The 22,459-nt window shown below is 39.9% G+C and overlaps 1 protein-coding gene across 2 annotated transcripts in view; it reads left to right on the forward strand.

Moving 5' to 3' along the window:
• The window catches only part of MBD2 (methyl-CpG binding domain protein 2), a 205,561-nt gene that overhangs the window by 85,890 nt on the left and 97,212 nt on the right, over positions 1 to 22,459 (forward strand). Inside the window, exon 3 of one of the 2 annotated variants that reach the window (XM_029579948.1) lies at positions 11,159 to 11,296. The exons of the other annotated variant lie outside the window; for it this stretch is intronic. Within the exon in view, the coding sequence (XP_029435808.1) occupies positions 11,159 to 11,296 (138 nt within the window). The remainder of the gene's footprint in view (positions 1 to 11,158; positions 11,297 to 22,459) is intronic. 2 annotated transcript variants of the gene reach the window in all.

The following is a 22,459-nucleotide window of genomic DNA, read 5'->3' on the forward strand; positions in this document are numbered from 1 at the left end:
AAAAATACCATCCTAGTAACACAGTCCAGATGTATTTCACACATTAAGAAAGGTGGAAGGAAGGCAAAAACGATTACTGGCAATGGTTAAAAGGTGAAGTGAAAGAGGTTATTTTAGCCAAATGTTATTCATTCAAAAATTGGAAGAAGGATCCTTCAGAAGAAAATAGGATAAAGGAAAAGCATTGGGCAAGTTAAATGTAAGACATTGATAAGACAGGCTAAGAGAGAATTTGAAAAGAAGTTGGCCATAGAGGCAAAAACTCCAATAAAAACTTTAAAAAATATATCTGAAGCGGAAAGCCTGCGAAGGGATTCTGTTGAAACCGTTGGATGATCAAGTGGTTAAGAGGCACTTAGAGAAGATAAGGCCATTGTGGAAAGATTATACAATTTCTTTGCCTTCAGTGTTCACTGAAGAGGATGTTGGAGAGATACCCGTTCCGGAGACGGTTTTCATGGGTGATGATTCAGATCAACTGAACCAAATCACAGTGAACCTGGAAGATGTGGTAGGCTTGATTGACAAACTGAAGAGTAGTAAATCACCTGGACCAGATGGTATACACCCCAGGGTTCTGAAAGAACTAAAAAATGAAAGTTCAGACCTCTTTCAATTAATGTTTAACCTATCATTAAAATCATCTGATGTACCTGAAGATTGTAAGATGGCCAGTGTAACCCCTCTATTTAAAAAGGGATCGAGGGGTGATCCGGGAAACTATAGACCAGTGATCTTGACTTCAGTTCTGGGAATAATCATGGAAACTGTTATAAAGAATAAAATCACAAAACATTTAGATAGACATGGTTTGATGGGACACAGCCAACATGGGTTTACCCAAGGGAAGCCTTGCCTCATAAATCTTCTACATTTTTTGAAGGGGTGAATAAACTTGGACAAAGGTGAACCAGTAGATGTGGTGTATTTTTGGATTTTCAGAAGGCGTTTGACAAAGTCTTGCATGAAAGGCTTCTAAGAAAACTAAAATGTCATGGGATAGGAGGTGATGTCCTTTTGTGGATTGCAAGCTAGTTAAAAGACAGGAAACAGAGAATAGGATTAAATGGTCAGTTTTCACAGTGGAAAAAGGTAAACAGTGGAGTGCCTCAAGGATTTTAATATATTTATATATGATCTGGAAAGGGGTTCGATGAGTGAGGTGATCAGATTTGTGGATGATACAAAATTCTATAGAGTAGTTAAGTGGATTGTGATGAATTGCAGGAGAACCTTGTGAGACTGGAAGATTGGACTTTCAAATGGTAGATGAAATTTAATATGGAAAAGTGCAAAGTGATGCATATAGGGGAAATATAACTCTTGCTGTAGTTAAATAATGTTAGGTTCTATCTTAGGAGTTACCACCCAGGAAAGAGAGATAGGCGTCATAGTGGATAATGCATTGAAATCGTCAGTTCAGTGTGCTGTGGTAATCAAAAAGGCAAATAGAATCTTTGATATTCCCTTCCTAATGCCTATGTATCACTCCATGATGAGACTGCCCCTTGAATACTGGAGAAAGTGCAGAGAAGGGACCAAAATGATAAGGGGCATAGAATGGCTGCCCTATGAGGAAAGGATAAAGAATTTAGGGCTGTTCAGTTTGGAGACCAAACGACTGAGGGAGGATATGATAAAAGTCTACAAAATCATGAAAGGACTTGAACAAGATAATCTAAATTGGTTGTTTACTCTCTCAGATAATAGAAGGACCAGGGGGCACTCCATGAAGTTAGCAAGTAGCTCATTTAAAACAAATCAAAAAAACTGATTTTTCACTCTGCTCATAAGCTCTGGAATTCATTGCCAGAGGATGTGGTTACAGCAGTTAGTGTAACTGGGTGTTTAAAAAAGGTTTGGATAAGTTTCTAGAGGAAAAATCCATAGACTGCTATTATGGTAATTAATAAGCAATAGTAGCTTGTGATTTATCTAATGTTTGGGTACTTGCCAAGTACTTTTGAATTGGATTGGCCACTGTTGTAAATAGGATACTGGGTTTGATGGAACCTTGATCTGACCCAGTATGGCATATCTTATGTTCTTATTTTCCCAAGTGTTCTAGAAAGTCAGCGAAGTAGACACATATCCAATATGGATTCGACGAATGCACATCCCTGCCGGATGGTGCATGAGGTCCGCTACGCTAAAATAGATGTAACAAATGTACATTCCTACCACCTAAAAAAGATTTTAGAGAGTGCTGAGGAGGAGCTGATGTTTGAAATGTGTGGTACCAATGACACAGGAGGGTGCAAGAAAGAGAGTCTGGAGGTTAAATATAGGCTTTTGGGTAGGAAATTGAAATTGAGAGCCTCCAGAATTGCATTTTCAGAAATGTTCTCTGCTGGATCTCTGAGGCAGGCTGAGCTTTGGATTCTCAATGCAAAGACAAGACAATGGTGCAGGGAAGAGGGATTTAGATTTGTTAGGACCTGGAGAAGGGAGAACCTATTCCAACAGGATGGGCTTGACCTTAACCAGAATGGAAGCAGGCTGTTGGCATTAGGGGTGGTAGCAAAAAAAAACTTTGTCTTGTTTATCCTATCGTTTTGGGGATGGGCCATTTTGGGTCTCCCTTGGATCAGAGGATTATTTTGTTTCATTTTGTTAAAAAAAAAAAAAAAAAAATAAAATAAAAAATGCATATAAGACAGGGTCTCAATTTTTGCTCACTAAGTGCAATAATACTTATTTAGTTCTTACAATTGTTCTTTTATTCATTTATTTATATCTTTCACCGTGTCAATACCTTAAACATAAATAATCTTCACATTTTTAAACATTTTTAAATATTTTAAAACCCACACAACATTCATACATCCCGATTCATACTACACACCCATCACATTTCTCCAACCCTATAAACCCTTTGTCCCCAAAACCTTCAACATTAGAAATCTATCCTTTGAATGAACAAATCAATCAATTTTTCAGGCTGTATTATCGCGTGTTATCTCATCACTTTCAATGATCTCTTGTAATTATCAAAAAGCGTTTTGGAATGTGAAATGACATGTTCGTTTATAACCATTGTACTTGCACTTGTGCAGGTTACTGATCACCATTAATGTTCATTCTGTTCGTGTCATCTGTCTCGACACACCACTGCTTCCTTGTAGAGTCTGCACCAAGAACCATATCCGTCTCTTATACAGAGATTATAATCCTTTTTATGAAAACATCAACATAGTGCCTTTTTTTGGTTGAAAGATTCACAACGGTTCATGTGGAATCATACTCGTGGAATCATGCCCGACGTCATGGCGTTTCGGCGGCTCATTGCCACCTGCATCAGGGGAAACATTATATGAAGGCTCACACCATTTCCGATATATATCCAAAATTTTTTTCAAAGTGACTCTCACTTAAACATTCAGTTCCAATGCTCATGTCATAGGAGTCCGATCGTATTCAGTTGTTCACCTCCACACCTCAGACGCTCTCTGTTAATGGCGTCTGAGGTGTGGAGGTGAACAATTGAATACGATCGGACTCCTATGACATGAGCGTTGGAACTGAATGTTTAAGTGATTCTGATTTCAGGACCGGTGGCTGCCATTTATACAAATTGACATGGGCCACCCTTTTCTCCATCATGTGATGGGTCTACTTGTGCCACTGGGTAGCCCCTGTCTCATGACCCTGTAAAGCTGGTATTGTTTGATATGGGTTTTTTTTTCATATCCTTTCTCAATTTCAGGGCCATTTTGAAGCTCCCTCCCAAAAATGATGAACAGCATACTTGAACTGAGCTAGATGACAATTAAAGTCCTGTTTCTCATACTTTAATCAAGATTAAGTAGAGATTAGATTTTTTTTACAAATTCTCTAGCCTTTCACATTCCCTTGTTGGTACCTACCGACTCTTCTCCAGAATATCTTGGAGGTGATTCATGTGGCTAACACAAGATGGATGCCTCTGCTCTCCTTTCCTTCTTCCTTCCACTTCAAGGATATGATTGGATGTCCCAGTCTTCTTGGAATTCTTGTACTACATGGGGGTCTAAATTCTTTTGGCCAGGGAATTTAGGTGGCAACCAGTCTTCAAAAATCTGAACTACCATTACAAAAATAACAACTCAAGTTCTTAAACAAAAGGGAAGGGATGACACCTTTGATCCTCTTTCTGTACTCAAGCTTTAAACCATAAGGCCCAAGGTTTCCTCATTTTCTAAAATAAGAAAGGAAAAGGGAAAACAGATGCAGAAGAGAAAGCATTCTGCCTCCTGAAGAACTAAACTAAAAATCCACACATCCAAACTCTTTTGAGTTTTATAGAAACAGGGCATCGCTACTACAGCAACCCATGGTGGGGGAGCTGTGAAATAAAGAATAGACCTGACCTCTCCCTACACTAATGGTATATTCCTTAGTAGAGACCATTAGGCCCCGATAATGCCAGTATGGTAATGAACTGCTTTGCACGTAAAGCAGCTCTTTATGAGGCTATACTGTTTAAATAAAATAATACGGTTTGCCTAAAAAATCTTAAACTGCATTATTTTCTGGAAAGTTAGCTTGTTCACTCCTTACTGGAATTTCCCAGGTGTTCCAGTGGAAGCCCAGAGTGGCCCCTATAGTTTCCGGCCCAGCATCACCAGTTTTCAAAAAGACAGAGGCCCGCCGATATCACTTTGAAACATGGTGGTACCAGTCCTGGAGCCATAGTGGGTACTCTGGGCCACCATGGAATGGGGTAGGTGAGGCAGGGGTGTCTTGAGAGACCCTCAGGGATTTGATCTGTACTGGGGGAGGGGGTGGTATTGGGGCCACAACTCTCTTTCAAGAAGTTGCCAGCCCTGGACTCTGGCTCTGCCATCATGTGGAAATTTTGCTATTTTTCCCCGCTGTATTTTTTTCCCCCATGAGGTTTGCTAATATGTGGTACTTGGTTGGTACTGCAGCATAGTAAATCCTACAGTATTTTCTCCCTCCAAGGAACTTACTGTGACTTAGCAAATGACTCCCTAAGTTTGTACCCGAGGCAATGGTGGGTGAAGCAACTTGGCCAAAGTCTCAAGGAACTTCCATAGGATCTGAACCCTGATTTCCTTGGTTCGCAACCTGCCGCTCTAGCCATTAGGATACAGTTTTTACATCTGTTTGACGTCCATCTTAAGAAGCGCCTCAGGAAATAAAAACGTTATAGAATAGGATGTTATGCCTTATTGTGGATTGGTAAGTGGTTGAAGGTTAGAACAGTGGTGCTCAAACCAGTCCTACAGCCCCCCCATGAGATTTATTTGTGTGCTTGTGTATGCAGATATCTCATGCATATTCATTAGGGGTATCCGGAAAACCCAACTGGCTGGGGGTGAACGTAGGACTGGTTTGAGCACCCCTGGGTTAGGACTAAAGGGTCAGTTTTCCCAATGGGAAGAGGTAAGTAGTGGAGATCCCCAGGGATCTGTACTGGTACCGGTGTTGTTTAATTTATTCATCACTGATCTGGAAAGTGAAGCAATACAGGAGGTGATCAAATTTGCAGATGACACCGAATTTGTTTTATTTACTGTATATACTACTGTCTTTGAAAGGAGATCAGACACGAGCAGACAGAGAATGCAGGAGATCTTTGGGAGACTGGGGTCTTGGGCATGTAAATAGCAGCTGAAATTGAATTTGAACGAGTGCAGTGTGAAGCACAAAGGGGGAAAATATCCTAACTGTGGGAGTCATTTTACAAGAGGCCACGTAGGACTGAATTCCACAGGTGGAAAGTACATGCACACCTCGGCCCAGAATTTCCAATGTGGACTGAAGCACGTAAGTCCATTTTGAAAGGTAGGGATAGGTTACGTACCCCTGTACGGCATGTGCGCATATTTACGCCCTCTTGTGGCTGCATACCACTTCCGGGCATACTTTCCATTGTCAACGATAGAGCAGAAATATAACTCCCCCGCCCACTAGAACATCTCTTTCTAGTACCCATAAAAGTATGCCTAAAATCACTTTTGTGCCTACTTTAACACGCACAATCACCTGGACAATTTTTAAAACGCCATTTACATGTATAAAATTGGGACTTATGCACGTAAAACCTTTGCAAATCAGGCCCTATATGTACACTATGCTGGTTTCCATATTATCATTACCACTTAGGGAAAGGTCCTTAGCGTCATTGTGGATAGTACATTGCAATCCTCAGCTCAGTGTGCAGCAGCAGCAGCAGTCAAAAAAGCAAAGAGAATGTTAGGAATTATTTGGAAAGGAATTTGTGGGAATTTCGGAATGCCTCTATATAAATCAGTGGTATAATCACATCTTGAGTACTCTGTGCAGTTCTGGCTAGCCCATCTCCAAAAAGATAAGGCAAGGCAACAAAAATGATAAAGGGGATGTAATAACTCTCTTTTTAAAAAAGGCTTGATGGTTTAGGGTGAAGAGCAAGTTAATAGGGAACAGACGTTTACCTTTTTACAGGACTAAGGTACCGTCTACGAAACTGTTAGCAGATTTAGAACACATTTAAAAGAAATTTGTTTTTCATTCAGTGCATAATAAAGCTGTAGGATTTGATGCTGTGTGTGGTCAAGGCAAGTAGTATAGTTTATGGGATTGTTCACAGATTTCATCTAAAGGGTAAAAGGGCAAAGTGCTTTGGAAAACAGGAAAAGTGCTAGCCTGTAAAAGCGTCTGACTCCACCTCTGTAGTCACTTTCATGGTCTATCAATGTAAAGCTGATGGTGACCATTGAAGAACCTCCGTGAAATAGAGGTTCATATTAGCGCATATTTCGGTGAAGTTTTGGCACTTAGCCAGACAAATGCCTGGATTTAAAAATCCAGCCGGTCTGACTGTTCTGAATTTAGCTGGCTAACTTCATCTATCTAAAAATTATCAGGATAATTCCAGGGCGGGGCATGGACACTCCACTATAGGGCCTGTTATCTGGCTAAGTAGCCGGAGAAGCAACAAATATCCTGCCTGAGTTAAATGGATAACTTTATCCAGCTAATTTTCTTAGCCGGCCAGTGGCTGAATATGGACCTCAGGGTTTTTGTTACTTGTGGAAATACTGTTTTTTTCAAAGGAAAGGAGTTGGCTTTAGCTTAGTTAGTAATTTGCTCATGTTAGAGGAAGGGAAGAGAACCTCTGACATTCAAAGAATCACAGAAAAATGTTCATTTGTTCAATAATAGGTAATCAACAGAAGGTACTTATAGGCTAGCAATCAGCCTGCTCCGGCCAAGGACCAGATCAAGTACTCCAGAATAGCAACCAAACACACCAGTAGATAATGTAATTAAATTTTCTCTGTCTTTTGAGAGTACATAATTAACTTCTATTTCTATGTTAATGTGAACTACTGGGCTTCTGCTTCTCAAAAACATTGATCTCCTTCCCATTTTTTTTTCTTTTCTTTTTGCTGTGAGAGGTTTTGAAATTGAAGATATTTCTTTTCATTATTAGAACAGGCCAGCTATTTTAGCTGCTTTCATGGTTTCTCTCGTATGCCTGGTGCTGCTTTTGAATAATAAGTTGATTAGACCTTATGGGTTCAGAAGCAGTTCTGCTGCAAAGGGAGATCTTTCCAAGAATGTTGGCTTGATCTGTTCAGGCAGGGTTGATCAAAGGGTCCTCACCAGCTTTGCCAAAGGGGGCCCAACTCTCTGCCCTAAACTGAGCCCTTTTTTCTAGACTAAAGGCCCCAGGTCTGTGAAAGGATCCACTGACAGTTGTGCCCTTTTTGAAGCAATCCTCAGTTGCTTTGATTCCTCGAAGGGAGGACTTATCATTTCCACAAAAAGCTAACTGCTTGGCAAGGTCTTCAATGCTTTTTGCACAAGTTGGAGCTTTGATGATGATGATGAGGGCCTTCGGCATATGTGTCTAAATGTTCAGTTTCATGGTAGACCACTCTGTATCGGGGATCTGTACTCAGCAAGAGGTAACCAATCCCTGCATGCCAGTCCCATTGTCCAGAGAGCTGCTCTTGCATGCTAGTGCTGTAACAGCTTTAGTCTTGGCCAGATGTTACTGGATGGCTAGGAATGATTACTGTCCATTGCACAGTACACTAATATTAAAGTGGAATTATTGTACTGTCATAGGGGGAACTATTGCATAGGTAGTGATATCACAGTGCTTTTCTGCATTGGTTTTTGTCCCTACATTTTACAAACACTGATGTCACTACTTTTGCAACAGTTGTTCCTCCTTAAGGTACTGAAGTTTGCTTTGATAGGATAGTATTAGCTAGCTTATTTCAAAGAGGAAAGGGTAAGTAGTGCGCAGTATTTTCATTTCGAGAGAACACGTTTGGTACTTCTTTAAAGTAGCAATATTATGTAGTTTTTGAAAATCAAATTGTTTCTGCCTTGATTGCTTCCTCTAAGAATCGTTTAACTAACTCTGCTTTCTTTTTTGAAGTGTTATCTAGGCTTTTGTATTGTTTTAAATAGAAATTGTGCACCTTTTGCACAATTATTGCCACACTCCGTGTTTTTGAAAGTCTCTTGTTCAAGAGTCTAGTCTTAAGCTATTATATTATCTCCATACTTTCATTTATCAGAACTTGAAGGGGTCAGTACATTAGCTCTCCGACTTAACAAAAAAATCATAATAGTGAGAGTGGTGGCACAGAGAGTAGCTTTAAAAAAACCCCCCAATATATATATACACACTTCCTTGGGAGGAGAAGTAAAATCAAAATAAAATTAAAGGGGGCTTCTTTATAGAAACAAAGAAGATACTGGCAGAACAGGACCCCCTTGGCCCACCAGCTTTCCCATTTGTACCTTTCTCCAGTGCCACCACAGTTCTTATTTAATCTGTGGTCTCCTTTTCTCCACGTTAAGATCCTCCTGTGCCTATTCCATGCATGCTTTATTTCTTTCTGTACCTTCACAGGAAGTCACTTTCAGATGGCCACCATACTCTTGGTGAAAAAGTCTTCATTCTTTCCCATTCCTTTTGAGTTCTTCCTTTGACCCTTTGTCGCTAAACTTTTCAATTTATGGAAAAATGTACCTTTCTGGTCCTTTATTGAAGCCTGCTAGGTATTTAAATATTTGTATCTTTAATTGACAATTGAATAAAAAAAACACAAAAAACACAATCTTGTTTAAGTATTGCTGTTTAAATATGGCAGGAAATTCATAATTTGTGCTCCTTCTAATATAATTATGTTTATGTTAATAATTTAACTTTTATTAATGTTATTTAGCTTTTTGCTTTGTTTAAAATTATTTCATTATTGATGTTTAAATGTATTAGACTAAGGAATTTTACTTCCTGCTCATTCTGTTTCATTGTAAACCGGTTTGATATGCATTTTATGCAGGAAAATCGGTATAAAAAAACTTAAATAAATAAATAAATAATTTGTGATACATGAGTTCAAAAGCTAGAGCTGGTCAGATATGTAGAAAGTGTTGTAATATTCAGTTAAAACATGGTCATCAGTATCTTTATGCTGATTGATTTGTTCAGATTTTTTTTGTCGGATCATTGTTTTTTGTTTTTTTACAGACCATTCCGTCACAAGTATGACATCACAAACTACCTTTGTTGATCTCTGATGCAAGCCATATTATAATAATAATCAATCGATTTGAGCTAATATGCCATGAAGTATCACTGTTATTGGCTCTTAATTCATATTGAAAGTGGAGTTGTATTTGTCAAATGGCAGTAGACTTGGCTAGGTGTGTCACTTTGGCACTTGTGCCATTTATCACTGCTTCTTGTAGTAGGTTGTATTTAAATGAGGAGATCTTATTGGCTCAAGAATAAACAGGTTTTAGATATCTATCTAGTTTAAAAAAACAGATCTTATCAGATCTCAAGGGAAATTGAGAGTGATGGCTAAGGTGGCCAACTATCCTATATTTGGAAGGTCCTTTCCTCATTTTTTGTTTCAAAAAATAGACTTTGTTCTGCTCTATTTTGTAAAAATATTTTTCCTGACCACTACTTTTTCTTGGTCTTTAGGGCCTGTTCCTCATTTCCACCATACCTGTCCCATTTTGATCCCCAGAGTAGCACCTTGATATTAGCCTTATACTACTAACAGGAGAGAAGAAAAATTCCTCTTCTCTGATTGATACTACTGCTGCTTTTAATTTAGACATTAATATAAATTTTATACTTTTTTCACAGTAGAATATAGTTAATTTTTGTTGGTTATTTCATTCCAATTTTGGAGTGACTAAAACAAGAGCTCTGGAGTCATCAGATGATAACAGACTTTTTCTTATGTGTAAATCACTAGGGAGTTTTTTTTCATAGTAGGTTCAGCATTGTAGTCTTTGAGTAGCCCAGCAACCACATTGATTGTCACTTGTCCAAGCAAAAACGTTAGGTGAAAAAAATCACCACTTGCGCCATTAGATTAGTCTGTAGTTGTTCCTGAGTGTATGCTAGGGTCTCCCTTTCAGCTTTGCAGTGGAGCTACTAGCTGCCCAAAGATCAAGATCTGAGCCTGGAAATCAAATATGGGTTTCCTGCACAGCAGTGAAGGCTGCTGTCTGCTTGACTAATGGCCTGGCAACTTGCCCTCTTCTTTTAGCACACATGTTGCTTATTAAATCGCTTCATACTTTGAATCAAATACATCATAAAAAAATGAATATGCAAGTCATGTGGGTGCGAGGGGAGAATGGGGCAAAGGCAATGGGGCTATGTTGTTGTGAAGCATTTGTAGACACCGAGCCAAATGTTGCATTTGCAAACCCACACAGGTTTCTCCTGCTCCTAAAACTTATCTGTGGCCAATTAAAAAAAAAAAAAAAAAAGTGATCTAACGTTGGAATCAAACCAATATATCTTTTAGAAAATCTAGAACCTGTGAGGGGCATTTCTGGAAGCGCTTATTTTTGTCCGTTTTGTGTTTTTGTATTTCACTGAACGTGAGCAGAGCACAGAGCAATGCAAGCATTGAGAGGTCAGGACAAGGAGGCAGTGAACCCAAGTCATGCAGATCAGAGGCCGAGGGAATTCTCTGCCCCGATTGTCCTCAGTGGAAAGGAAACGTGCAGGAAATAGAATGGCAGTCTTTGGAGTACCTTTGCTAGCAGCCCACAAAGCACGGCTTTGCAGTTCTTATGCATGACATGGAGAAGACAGATGATTTTGGCACTGGATAGAATTCCAGTTTTCGAATGTTTCACGCTGGGATACATTGGTTCTGTTTGTTATTTACAGGGCAAACCAGACTTGAATACAACCTTACCAATAAGGCAAACTGCATCTATTTTCAAACAGCCAGTAACCAAAGTTACCAATCACCCAAGTAACAAAGTAAAATCGGATCCCCAGCGAGTGAATGAACAGCCACGTCAGGTAGGAGTTTGGTTTTCTTGTTGTTGTTTTTTACCCTCCTCCCCCCCCCCCCCCCCACCACACACACACATTCCGCTCTTTTTACCTGCCCTGCATTTGCTTGTAAAATTTAGCCTTTTTGTTTCATCCCGCAGCATTTTGAGGCCTGTCGTACGCATGTGCTTTCTGACTAAAACAATGGGATTTTAGGGTAAACAAGATCTGTAACAGATCCGCCATGTGCAGAAAACTACTATGCGCGTTCTTAGCATGCATCAAGAAAACCTGAGAGGTTTGCAGCATTGTTTTAGTAAAGCGTGCTGTGCCTTCTGCCCCAGCCATATGAGGGCACGCTTGCTCTGTTTGTGTGCTGATCCTGCATTTCTCAGAGTAACTCTTGGCCTTTCTCCTCAGGTAGGTACGTTCTCTTTGACAAATGCATCACGGCCCAGATGTTAGTGGTGGTTCCCTGGATCCATCATCTTCCTCCTCCTCTCTGCTCCCCTGAGCTTTCCGTGTGATGGCTGTTTTTGTGCTCTTTCTTTTGATGGATTGTTCCTGGGACTTCTCTGTATCTGATGCTCCTGTTTTATTAACTTTTGTTTACCATAAATTCTCAGTGACGTGCAGCGCTGGGCACGGTGGGTCATCCTACCCTGTCACATGAAAAATGAGCTCGGATACAGCAAAACCTCTTTTGATATTTTGCAGCATGCCCAAACCATTCACACCACACATCCATTTATTAGTCTGCCATAAAACAACGTAGTCGTCTGGGTGCAGCAGCGTGTAATTATTTACTAGACCACGTTTAACACGACAGAACATTTTTCACAGCTAAATGTCAGAAGATCTACAGTTTCAAAAACAATAATTTAGGGGTGAAAATGAGCCGCGCACAGCTTCCAGTCAGCCTGCAGTGGAAGCCTTCATTGCACAGATGCAACAAGACAGAGCAGCAGTACAGGCTCCTAACTTTTATAATTCCTTTTTTTTTTCCCAGGGCAGTGTGATGTTTGGCGTCATGCTAATAATATATGTTGTGTTGGGGGGTTCTGTTCTTTCGTGGAAGCAGTGTTTGAACTGTGAGAGCTTTTGTGAATAAGAAGTACTGTTGTGTTCACATGGCACGTTGGCGTAGTTTATCTCAGATTGCATAGAAACTCTTGAAAGTGGAATGCACCATGTGTGCCTGTGCACGATTGTGATATAGAAATGCTGATGTCCTTCCAAGTCTTCAGGAGGTGGGACTTTTGACACTGCTGTAGCGGTCTGAAATGTCCGGGGAAGATGCTTTCAGTCGGCAATAGGAATCTCGCTTGCAATCTGTATTTTGGGCAGTTCTCTAAGCTGTCAAAACACCTTAAATCATGGGAGGAAAGCATGTATTAGTAACATTTCTTTCTGTAATATGCATTTGCTGGAGTTTTCTTCTCCAGGAAGGATGGAATCTGTCACAGCTTTGGTCCACCTTCCTGTTTTGATCACCAGCTGACTGGTTATTAATTATAAGTATGTAGCTTTTAATAAATTATATCTCTGACACTTGTCAATATATGATGGGCTAGATTTTGTTCTAGTAAAGTCATTTTGATGCTTTTTTTTTTTCTGCAGCTATGTTATAATGGATGGACAAAAGAATATACGCCACTCATTAATTCATAATTACTTTTTATCCCCATACTGTGCTAAAACTGAATCTTTGACAGAGGATACAATTTACTTTATTCAACTTTTGAAGCTAACTGCATCATTCAGAAACTGAGTTTCAAATTGTTAAAGGACTTGAGAAAAACCTGGATCAGAACTCTAGTTTGTTTTTCATCAGGGATGATAAATACTATGTTTCTGGGCCTTATTGTAAACCAGAAGTTTGATTATGTCAAGTTGATGTACGTCCATGCCCGGGCCCCTATATAAACATTTTATTTAAATCGAAGAATTAAAAGTGACAGTGCCAAGCCCCATAATTTCAAACATGGTTATCCAAATGCAAATATATATATACATATACGTATATTCGCAAGACAGCCTCAGAGTTTAATCACTGTTTATTTTAAGTTGCCAATTTGATATGGTTAGCTAAATTTAAACTAAATGCTGAAAAATTTGAAGCTGGGGGGGGGGGGATACTGTTGAGCTCACTCAAGATGGCACATTGATTTTGTTGCTTCTCCTTACCGTGCCTTTTTTCAGTTTATTTACCTTTCTGACTGGGCTTGCTGGTTTTGTTTTGGCTCCATACGTCTTCTATGATGGCTGTCACTAAAGGAACCAAACCTGAGATGCAATACATGAACTCCTTTTGGCACTAAACATACCAAGATTGATCTTCCTATGCTGGAGAAGGCCAGGCCGACAAAAGAACAAGGAGAGGCACTGGACTCTGTGCTTGCTGTGATATACAGTCTACGAGGACTAATAGAAGCTCATTTCATTATGACCTGGGAGATTAAAAATGATGTCGCAAGACTGGTAGATCGATTAACTTCCTTAAAAACTGAGGTAAGCATTGCAAGGGATAACTTGAGTCTCTGGATGGGATTTTGGAGCAAATGAGTCATGACTGCTCTCCTGAATGCAACAGAAGATCTCTAAAATTGCATACTTGGAATTTTAGAAGGCTCAGAATGTTCTGATATGATTCAGTTTCTGGAATCCATGAGTCTGAAGATTTTGCACATTCATTTCAGTAAGCCCTTTGAAATAGAAAGGCCCACATGGTTCCATCAAGGCTGCTTCTGAACACAAAATATCTGAGACCTATTGTTGACTAAGATCCTATGGTATCCCCAGGCGCTCACTTCCTAATGGCAGCAAAACAAAAGGCCACTGAAACATGATGGCAAGAAGGGTTTTTATGTTCCGGACTTAGACAAATCTACGGCCCAGCAACGCTCTTGATTTGTGGTGCTTTGACCACAGCTGAGGGACCTTTGAGCCAAATATAGGCTACTATACCCGGCTCGAATGTGCAATACACATATTGGGCTTATTCCAATAAAAGCTACTTTTACACCGATCACCTTTGTTTCTTCGCTCATCAGCAATTTGGATTGGCTTCCACTTTGTTTCTTGGGTCCATTACACATAACTGCCTCACCTTCTTTTATGATAATCCTGGAACACTTGAGGCATACATTGCTACTGCGAAAGAGGTCCATACCATGACCTGAGTTGAAGCCTTCAGTCTTGAGGACTCCATCCTACTTTTCAGTTTTCTGTGCCTGATCAGCAAGCAAATTTATTCTCTGCAATGTTTAGTATTGGTTGATACAAACAAGCCTAGTAGCTCTTAATCTTTTTTTTTTTTTGGTCTACTATTTTTTTATATTTTCTGTTCCATGTTTCACTTACACTGCATTGTATGTTGTTCCCAGACTTTTGCATTTGAGTGACCAAAACTCTATATTCAGTTATGTTCTTTACAGATGCTAATGTTGCGGTAATGTGTTTTATGGAAGGTTATTGCTAAGCATTAAGCTTCTAGTGGTGGGAGTGTAGCACTTTCTGTTGCCATTTGTTTACTCACAGAATCCTATTTGTTTCATCGTTTTGCAACACCACAGGTCTTTTGTTATCTTCTATATAGACTTGTTTGTGTGTGTGTGTATGTATGTGTGTGTGTATCCTGTTTCCCTTTCTAGAAGGAAGTTACTTTTTCAATATGCGTTCTCCTCCACTGAATTATCTTTTTCCTTGCCATAGAATTGCCCAACGTACTCGCTCTCTCCAATTGAACTATCTATATACTGATCCTAACTACTCTTCAGGCTAGTACTTCCATTATGGTGGGAAATTCTGTTTCCCTGAAAGTCATCAGCTTTAATGTGAATGGTCTTAACCATCTGATCAAAAGAAAAAAGTACTTGATTATGTTAAAAAAAAAAAAAATCTAAAGCAGATATGCTTCAAGAATAATTTTTAACTGGAAGTGAAATATTACAACTTTTTTTTTCCTTGTTTTGGGTAAATTAAACTTTATGCTTCCAGTCTCTAAAAGCATTTGTTAGACACCTGAGCAGGTTAATGTGGCATATGTAAATACATGCTCACAATTTTGGTTCTTTATTGTTTTTCAGGATCAGTTTGTGATGAAATCCATTACAGTTTATACCTGTACCTGTGTATAATGATAGGGTAACTTGCTAGCGACCACCCCACAGAGAGAGGTGATGTTGGGGGTTGTGGTCCCTTGGAGCAAGTTGGGGGGGATATTTTTTGATAATTCTAATATTTGCTTTTGGTGAGAGTGTGAATGGGTGGTGTGTGTGTGAATGGATGTTTGGTTTGGGAGGTGTATGTCAGTCCATGAGAGAGCTAAGATTAACATGGATTTTTATTTTTCAGACACTAAGGGTTAATATTTATTGCTATAACTATATGTGATGCCATGCTATTACCTGGAGGTTCTGGCTGGGAGATATCCAGGATATACCAAGTTTTCAGAGGCGATTCACCCCGATGGAATATGGCTACAGTATTATGCTAACATCACAGGGAGATAGGGAGGGTTAAGATGAGAACATTGAAAGTTGATGGGCTCCATTCGCCTCTGAAATGCAAAAGGCTGCTGATTATGTTTAAGCAGATAAAATCTCAGATTGTTTTTCTACAGGAAACACACTTGTCAGATGTGGAACACACTAAATTAAAGCGTGACTGGGTCGTACTCTAGCAAAAAAAAAAAAAAAAGAGGTGTAGCCATATTAATTCATAAGCAACTGCCCTTTCAGGTTGATCGCCATCGCCAGGATGATGAGGGCAGGTATGTAATTGTGCTAGGTACATTGTACAGACAAAAATAGCCCTTTGTAATCTCTACGCACTGAATATATATTCCCATGATTTTTGTAGCAATAACAGCCAAGTTAAGTTTCCCAGAGTATACGTTATTAGTTGAGGAGATCTCAATATTGTGATGGATCTGAGTAGAGATTGCAAACTTGCGAAGGAGATCAGGAGGAGAGATGAAGGTCAGAGAGTGAATTTTCTTTGTAAAGAAGCAGGGTTGTTGGATATCTGGAGGATTCTTCACCCTGGATTGTGTGAAGTCTTTCTCAAATCCACATAAAACATACTCAAGACTTGACTATTTTTTAATTTCTGAAAGATTCTTCTCTAGGGTTCAGGAGTCCACGATAGGAACAATCTGCCTCTGATCATGCTCCTGTTTCATTTTGACTAGATCTGGGAAACTCTTATCATACGTCATTTTCTTGAAGAATGGGCCTGGAATTACTTCAAAATGAAGTTTTCCATGAGTATCTTAAAGGTAAATGGTCCAAATATCTAGAAACCAATAACTCCCCTGACATATCTGTATCTCCAGTGTGGGAGGCGGGCAAGAGTAAAATGCGTGGACATATCATAGCATACGTGACTCAGGTAAACAGAATTCTAAATGCAGTTATCTTGAAACTGACTAAGACATTGAAAACAATCAAGCTAAGCACACGGCTGATATGTCAGACCAACATAAAAATGAGGTGGAGCAGGCCCGTTCAGTCCTAAATCACCTGCTATTTCAAAGAGGAGCAAAATCTTGAAGGTTTTACAAAAATCAGCTTTATTGCTTTGGTAACAAGCCAAGCAAGCTAATGTCAAACTTAATCCTTTTCCAGGGACCTCGCTCATACATTACTGGAATCAAAGATAAAGGGGGTGGATACAAACATTCATTAGAAGACATTACAAATAGTTTTTTAGAATACTACCAGGAGCTATACAATCATAAGGATGTAGATGAGGAAGTACAAAAGGTTTCAATGGCCCAGCCTATCCCAAGCACCTGTAGAACAATTAAATCAGCCGGTTAGAGACAGGGAAATATTTCAGGTTATTCAGGACCTTAAGCTTGGGAAGGCAGAAGAAATAGATAGCTTGGGATTGATTTATTTATGTATTTATTTATTTTAAAGGTTTTTCTATACCGAGGTATGGCAAAGTGCCTTCACCCCGGTTTACATGTACAACAACCAAATACATTTGACAGTAGAAATTTAACATTAAAACAGGTTAACATTTAACAGTTTAACATATAACACTATAACATTTAGCAGTAACTGAGTCAGATAAAAGGAAACTTGATGCAGTAAATCGTAGCATTTTGACCAGGGTCAGACATATTGGTCAGTGAGGTAAAAAGGGAAAGTAAAATTGTAAAAAGCAAGAATTATCAAAAAAGTCTTGTTTATAGGGACAGGAGTCTTAGTTTATAGGGATCAAAGTTTTTCAAGATCTTAAAAGTTTCCAGTACTCCCTGCCTTAGTCAATTTTTAAAATGACTTACTTAGATGGGAAGCTATCCCACCAGATGTAAATCAGTCAGTGATTGATGTCTTTTTTTTTTTTTTAATGTTTTTATTTGGTTTTAGCTATTATGTACTCTGTAGTGATAGAAACATGTTTCTGTACAACGGTATAGAAGAATTGTACAAATAAATAAATTATCTAAAAAGGGGAAAGATCCACTCGAGGTTGGGTTGTATCGCCCTATTTCATTTATAAATGTTGATATGAAAATTTTGGCCATGGTTTTAACAAATAGAATTAGTGTGGTCCTGTCTCATTTGATTAAAGATGACCAAACGGGATTTGTTAGGAGGCTCCACGGGATTAGAAATGTGCGACATCTGATTGCAGCCCTACGGCAGCAGCAAAGCAAACAAGCGATGATCCTTAGCCTGGATGCTGGAAAGGCCTTTGATTACTTAACATGGGATTTCATATTTTGGGCCTTGGAGAATTTTTACTTCAGTGGCCATACATTGGCTGACAGTGTTGTACAAAATCCCGAGCGCATTCCCTCATCCCAGTTCCAGATACAATGTGAGGTTAGACATGGCTGCCCTCTCTCTCCTTTTGTATTCATATTGGCAATAGAGCCATTGGCTATAAAATTGAGACAGGAGAAAGATTTTTGGGTTATCTCAGTAGGTGGACACTTGTTAAAAAATAGTCGTGTTTGCCGATGATATTTTACTCTTTGTAGATCGGCCAAAACATAGTCTCCCCCAGGTCGTAAGCCTAGTTGTGCAATTTCAATGGGTTGCTGGGTTAAAAATTAATTTTACAAAATCTGAAGCTTTGATGTTCAATCCAAACATTATGCAATCTTGGGAGGGCCCTTTCCTGTTTGCTTGGGCAACAAATAAAATAAAATAGGGGTTCCTCGGGATCCACGTTATACACTTTGAACATTGAGGATGTCATACTGAAAATAATTGTAACAGTTGCTAATTACCTTGAAGTACAATTGTATTTATTTATTTATTTATTATATACCGACATTCGATCTGAGATATCACATCGGTTTACATTCAGGTACTGTAGGTAGTTCTCTATCCCCAGAGGGCTTACAATCCAAGTTTTGTACCTGAAGTAATGCAAGGTGAAGTTCCAGCAGGATTTGAACCCTGGCTTCTCGAATTCTCTGCCTGCAGTGGTAGTCACTGGGCTGCTACTCCGCTCCATGACAAGCTTCACACAATTAGTCTTAGGTTCTCAACCAGGTCACCTCTACTTCCCCCCTCCCCCATTTTTTCTCTCCCCTTTCTCTGGCCCCTGCCACCCTGTCCTACTTTTCAGAAATCTCAGGGGAGGAAATTTCTTCTCTCTTCTTCCAAATTATCTTCCTGTTCCTCTGACCCCATTCCCACCCAGTTCCTCAGCTCTATTTCCTCTGAAGTAATGCCTTCTGTGACATTTTCATTTTGTCACGTTCCACTGCAGCTGCCACCACCACTGTAAAACCTGCAGTAATGACATCTCAAACAACTCTTACTGAACCCTACTTGCCCTGCTAACTGGCATCCAATCTCTCTTCCGTTTCTCATCCAAACCACGTGAACATTTATTTATTTATTTTAAAACTTTTCTATACCATCGTTTCGTGATATACCATCACAACGGTTTATAAATAGGCACATAAATAAGTTCGAAATGGATTTTACTTTAACCAGAGGGTGCCGTAGTTGTTCAGATACATGATTCGATATTATAAGCTATATGTAAAGTGTATTAAAGTTCTCTTTATGAGCTAACGGTAGATGCGGTATACTGTAAGTCTTAAGTGTGATAAAATAAAAATAAAAACACACATATGTTCTCAGGTGACTTTTGCCTGTGTGTATAAGTCCTTTTCTTGTTTCTTAGTACCACCTATTTCCCATTCTCACTTTGAAAAGTCTTTTTGAAAAGCCATGTTTTTAAGCTTTTTTTGAAAAGTTTTAGATCCCTCTTTAGTCTTATTTCAGGTGGCATTGAGTTCCATAATATAGGGCCGGCTAATGACAGTGCTCTCTCCCTTACTTGTGTCAGTTTAGCTGTCTTTACAGAGGGTATGGTTAGTAAGGCTTTATTTGCTGATCTGAGATTTCTTTGGGGAACATGTAGTCTTAATGCAGTGTTTAACCAGTCAGTATTTTCTTCATTAATTAACTTGTGGATTGTGCAAAGTGTTTTAAATTGTACTCTTTGTTCGATTGGCAGCCAGTGTAATTCGGCAAGAGTTTGAGTGATGTGGTCCCTTCTGCTTTTTCCAGTTAGGATTCTTGCTGCAGAGTTCTCTAATATTTGGAGTGGTCTTAGTGTTGAATGTGGTAATCCAAGGAAGAGTATGTTACAATAGTCTGTGCTAGCGAAAATAAGTGCTTGAAGAACAGTTCGAAAGTGCGCTTGGGTTAGTAGTGGTTTTAGCCTTCTAAGGACCATTAGTTTTGCGTACCCCTCTCTGACTTTCAATGATATGTGTTTGAGGTTGATTTCATTGTCAATTATTACTCCTAGGTTAACATGCTGTTAACCTATGCTGTCTTAACATTTGGTCATCTAAAACCATTTTCAATCCACTCCAGTCAGGTTTTCATCCTCTACAGTCCACAGAAACAGCCCTTGCCAAATTTTCCAATTACCTATTTATGGCTAAAAGCAAAGGGGCAATCTTTAAACTTACACAAGGGCGCAGATTTGTTCGCGCAACCCGGCACGAACAAATCTATGCCCAATTTTATAACATGCGCGCGCTGCCACGTGCATGTTATAAAATCCAGGGTCGGCGCGCACAGGGGGTGCACAGTTGTGCAACCTGCGCGCGCCAAGCCGAGCAGCCTGCCTCCGTTCCTTCCGAGGCCGCTCCGAATTGGAGAGGCCTTGGAGGGAACGCCGACTCCCTGCCCTGGCACAGGCCCCTGTGCCGGAGCACTCGGCCCCGCCCCCGGACCGCCGTCACACCTCTGTCCCTGCCCACGGACAGCCGCTACGCCTGTGCAAGATAGGCTCGGCGCGCGCAGGGGGAGCTTGGGGCAGGTTTTCAGGGGTTATGCGCCTATCCCTTTGAAAATCAGCCCCAAAGGTCTTTACCTGTCTGTTTGACACTGTTGATCACCACCTATTCTTGATACTCTATCCTGTCTTGGATTTCAGGACTCCATCTTTTTTGGTTCTTTTCTTTCGTCTCCCATTGCACTTTTAGTGTGTCCTCTGATGGTTCCTCCTCTACTGCCATCTCACTGTCAGTTGGTGGTCCTCAAGGCTCTGTTCTTGGCTCTCTTCTCTCTCTGTAATAACTTCCATGGTTCTGTGAATTCTTTCCATGGCTTTGAATATCACATTTATACTGATGATTCCTAGATTTACCCCTCTAGACCAGAAATGTAATCAGGAATCCAATCCTAAATCTGTCTGCTTGTCTAACATTGCTGCCTGGATGTCCCACTGCCACCTCAAACTCAGAATGGTCAGGGCAGAACTGTGTATCTTTCCCACCAAACCCACTTCCTCTTTTTCCTTTTTCTGTGGCTAACAGTCATCTTCCCAGTTTCCTCATCCCATAATCTTGGGGTATTCTTTAATTCCTCTTTCTCTTTTTCTATACATATTCAAAAAACTGCTAAAATGTGGTGTTTCTTTCTCTCTAGCATCACTAAAATCAGTCTCTTCCCTTCCGAACACACTACCAGAACCCTTATCCACGCTCTCATCTCCTCCCACTTAGAGTACTGCAACCTGTTCCTCACAGGTCTCCCATTAACTATTTCTCTTCACTATAATCTAACTAAAATTCAGCTGCCTGACTTATCTTTTGCCATAGTTACTGTACCTATGTAACCCTTCTTTTCATGTCACTATATTAGCTCCCTATCTGATTCTACATATGGTTTAAGCTTCTCTTACTCACCTATACAAGCTTTCATTCTGCCGCTCCTCACTACCTCTCCTTTTATCTCTTCCTATACCTCTCTTCATGAACTCTCTTCATCAGGTAATTCACCCTTATCTGTGCCCTCAAATGTTAATTCCGACTCTGTGCTTTCCATCTTGTTGCACTGCTCTTTCTCTTGCTTTATTCACATCCAGTCTATAAAGATTCACCTTTTTGAGGCTGCTTTTGAATCTTAACCCCTGATTATCCTGCTTGACAGCCTTACTGGATTTAAGTATTAATAAATGAAATTCTCAATTTTGCCCTATATGTTTATTTTAATAAGATTGCAAGCTCTACTGAGGAAGGGTGGTCTCTTATGTGGCTTGTACACCACTGCATACATCAAGTAGCACTATAGAAGTGATTATTATTAGTAGTAGTAGTAGTAGTTTAAGTAGATATCTAGTTCTACTACAGGGTAAAGATTCAAATATGTCAATAATTTACTTGAAAACAGTAAATTATTGCTGGATAGAGGGCTGATGCTTACAAGTCATAAAATGGAGTATCATGGAGTGAGTCCTTGGGCTGTAGTGTAGTTGGTGCTACGCAGCACGTGGACACAGCTGGGACTCATGCTGACAGCAGGCGGGCATGCTACTGGCTGGGACTGAGGAGAGGGCCTCCCTACTAAGCAAGAATCCCAGATCCAGTCGCTAACTACACATTCCCATCTTTCCCCCAAAAAATTCATTTTCATTGCCCTTGCACATCTGTAGTAGTGAGATGTGCCTTATGCACAGGGACGCACTGTCCAGCACATGTTCATCAGTCTTGCTCAGACACCACATAAGTTAGGCAAGATTACAATGTATTGTGAAAATGGAAATAAAGGGGTAGATTTTTAAAAAAAGCGTGATCGCGTACTTTTGTTTGCGCAGCAGGCGCAAACAAAAGTACGCTGGATTTTATAAGATACGCGCATAGCCGCGCGTATCCTCTAAAATCCTGGATCGGCGCGTGCAAGGCTGCCGATT

This window comes from Rhinatrema bivittatum, chromosome 1 (genome assembly GCF_901001135.1).
Source record: "Rhinatrema bivittatum chromosome 1, aRhiBiv1.1, whole genome shotgun sequence".
NCBI lineage: Eukaryota > Metazoa > Chordata > Amphibia > Gymnophiona > Rhinatrematidae > Rhinatrema > Rhinatrema bivittatum.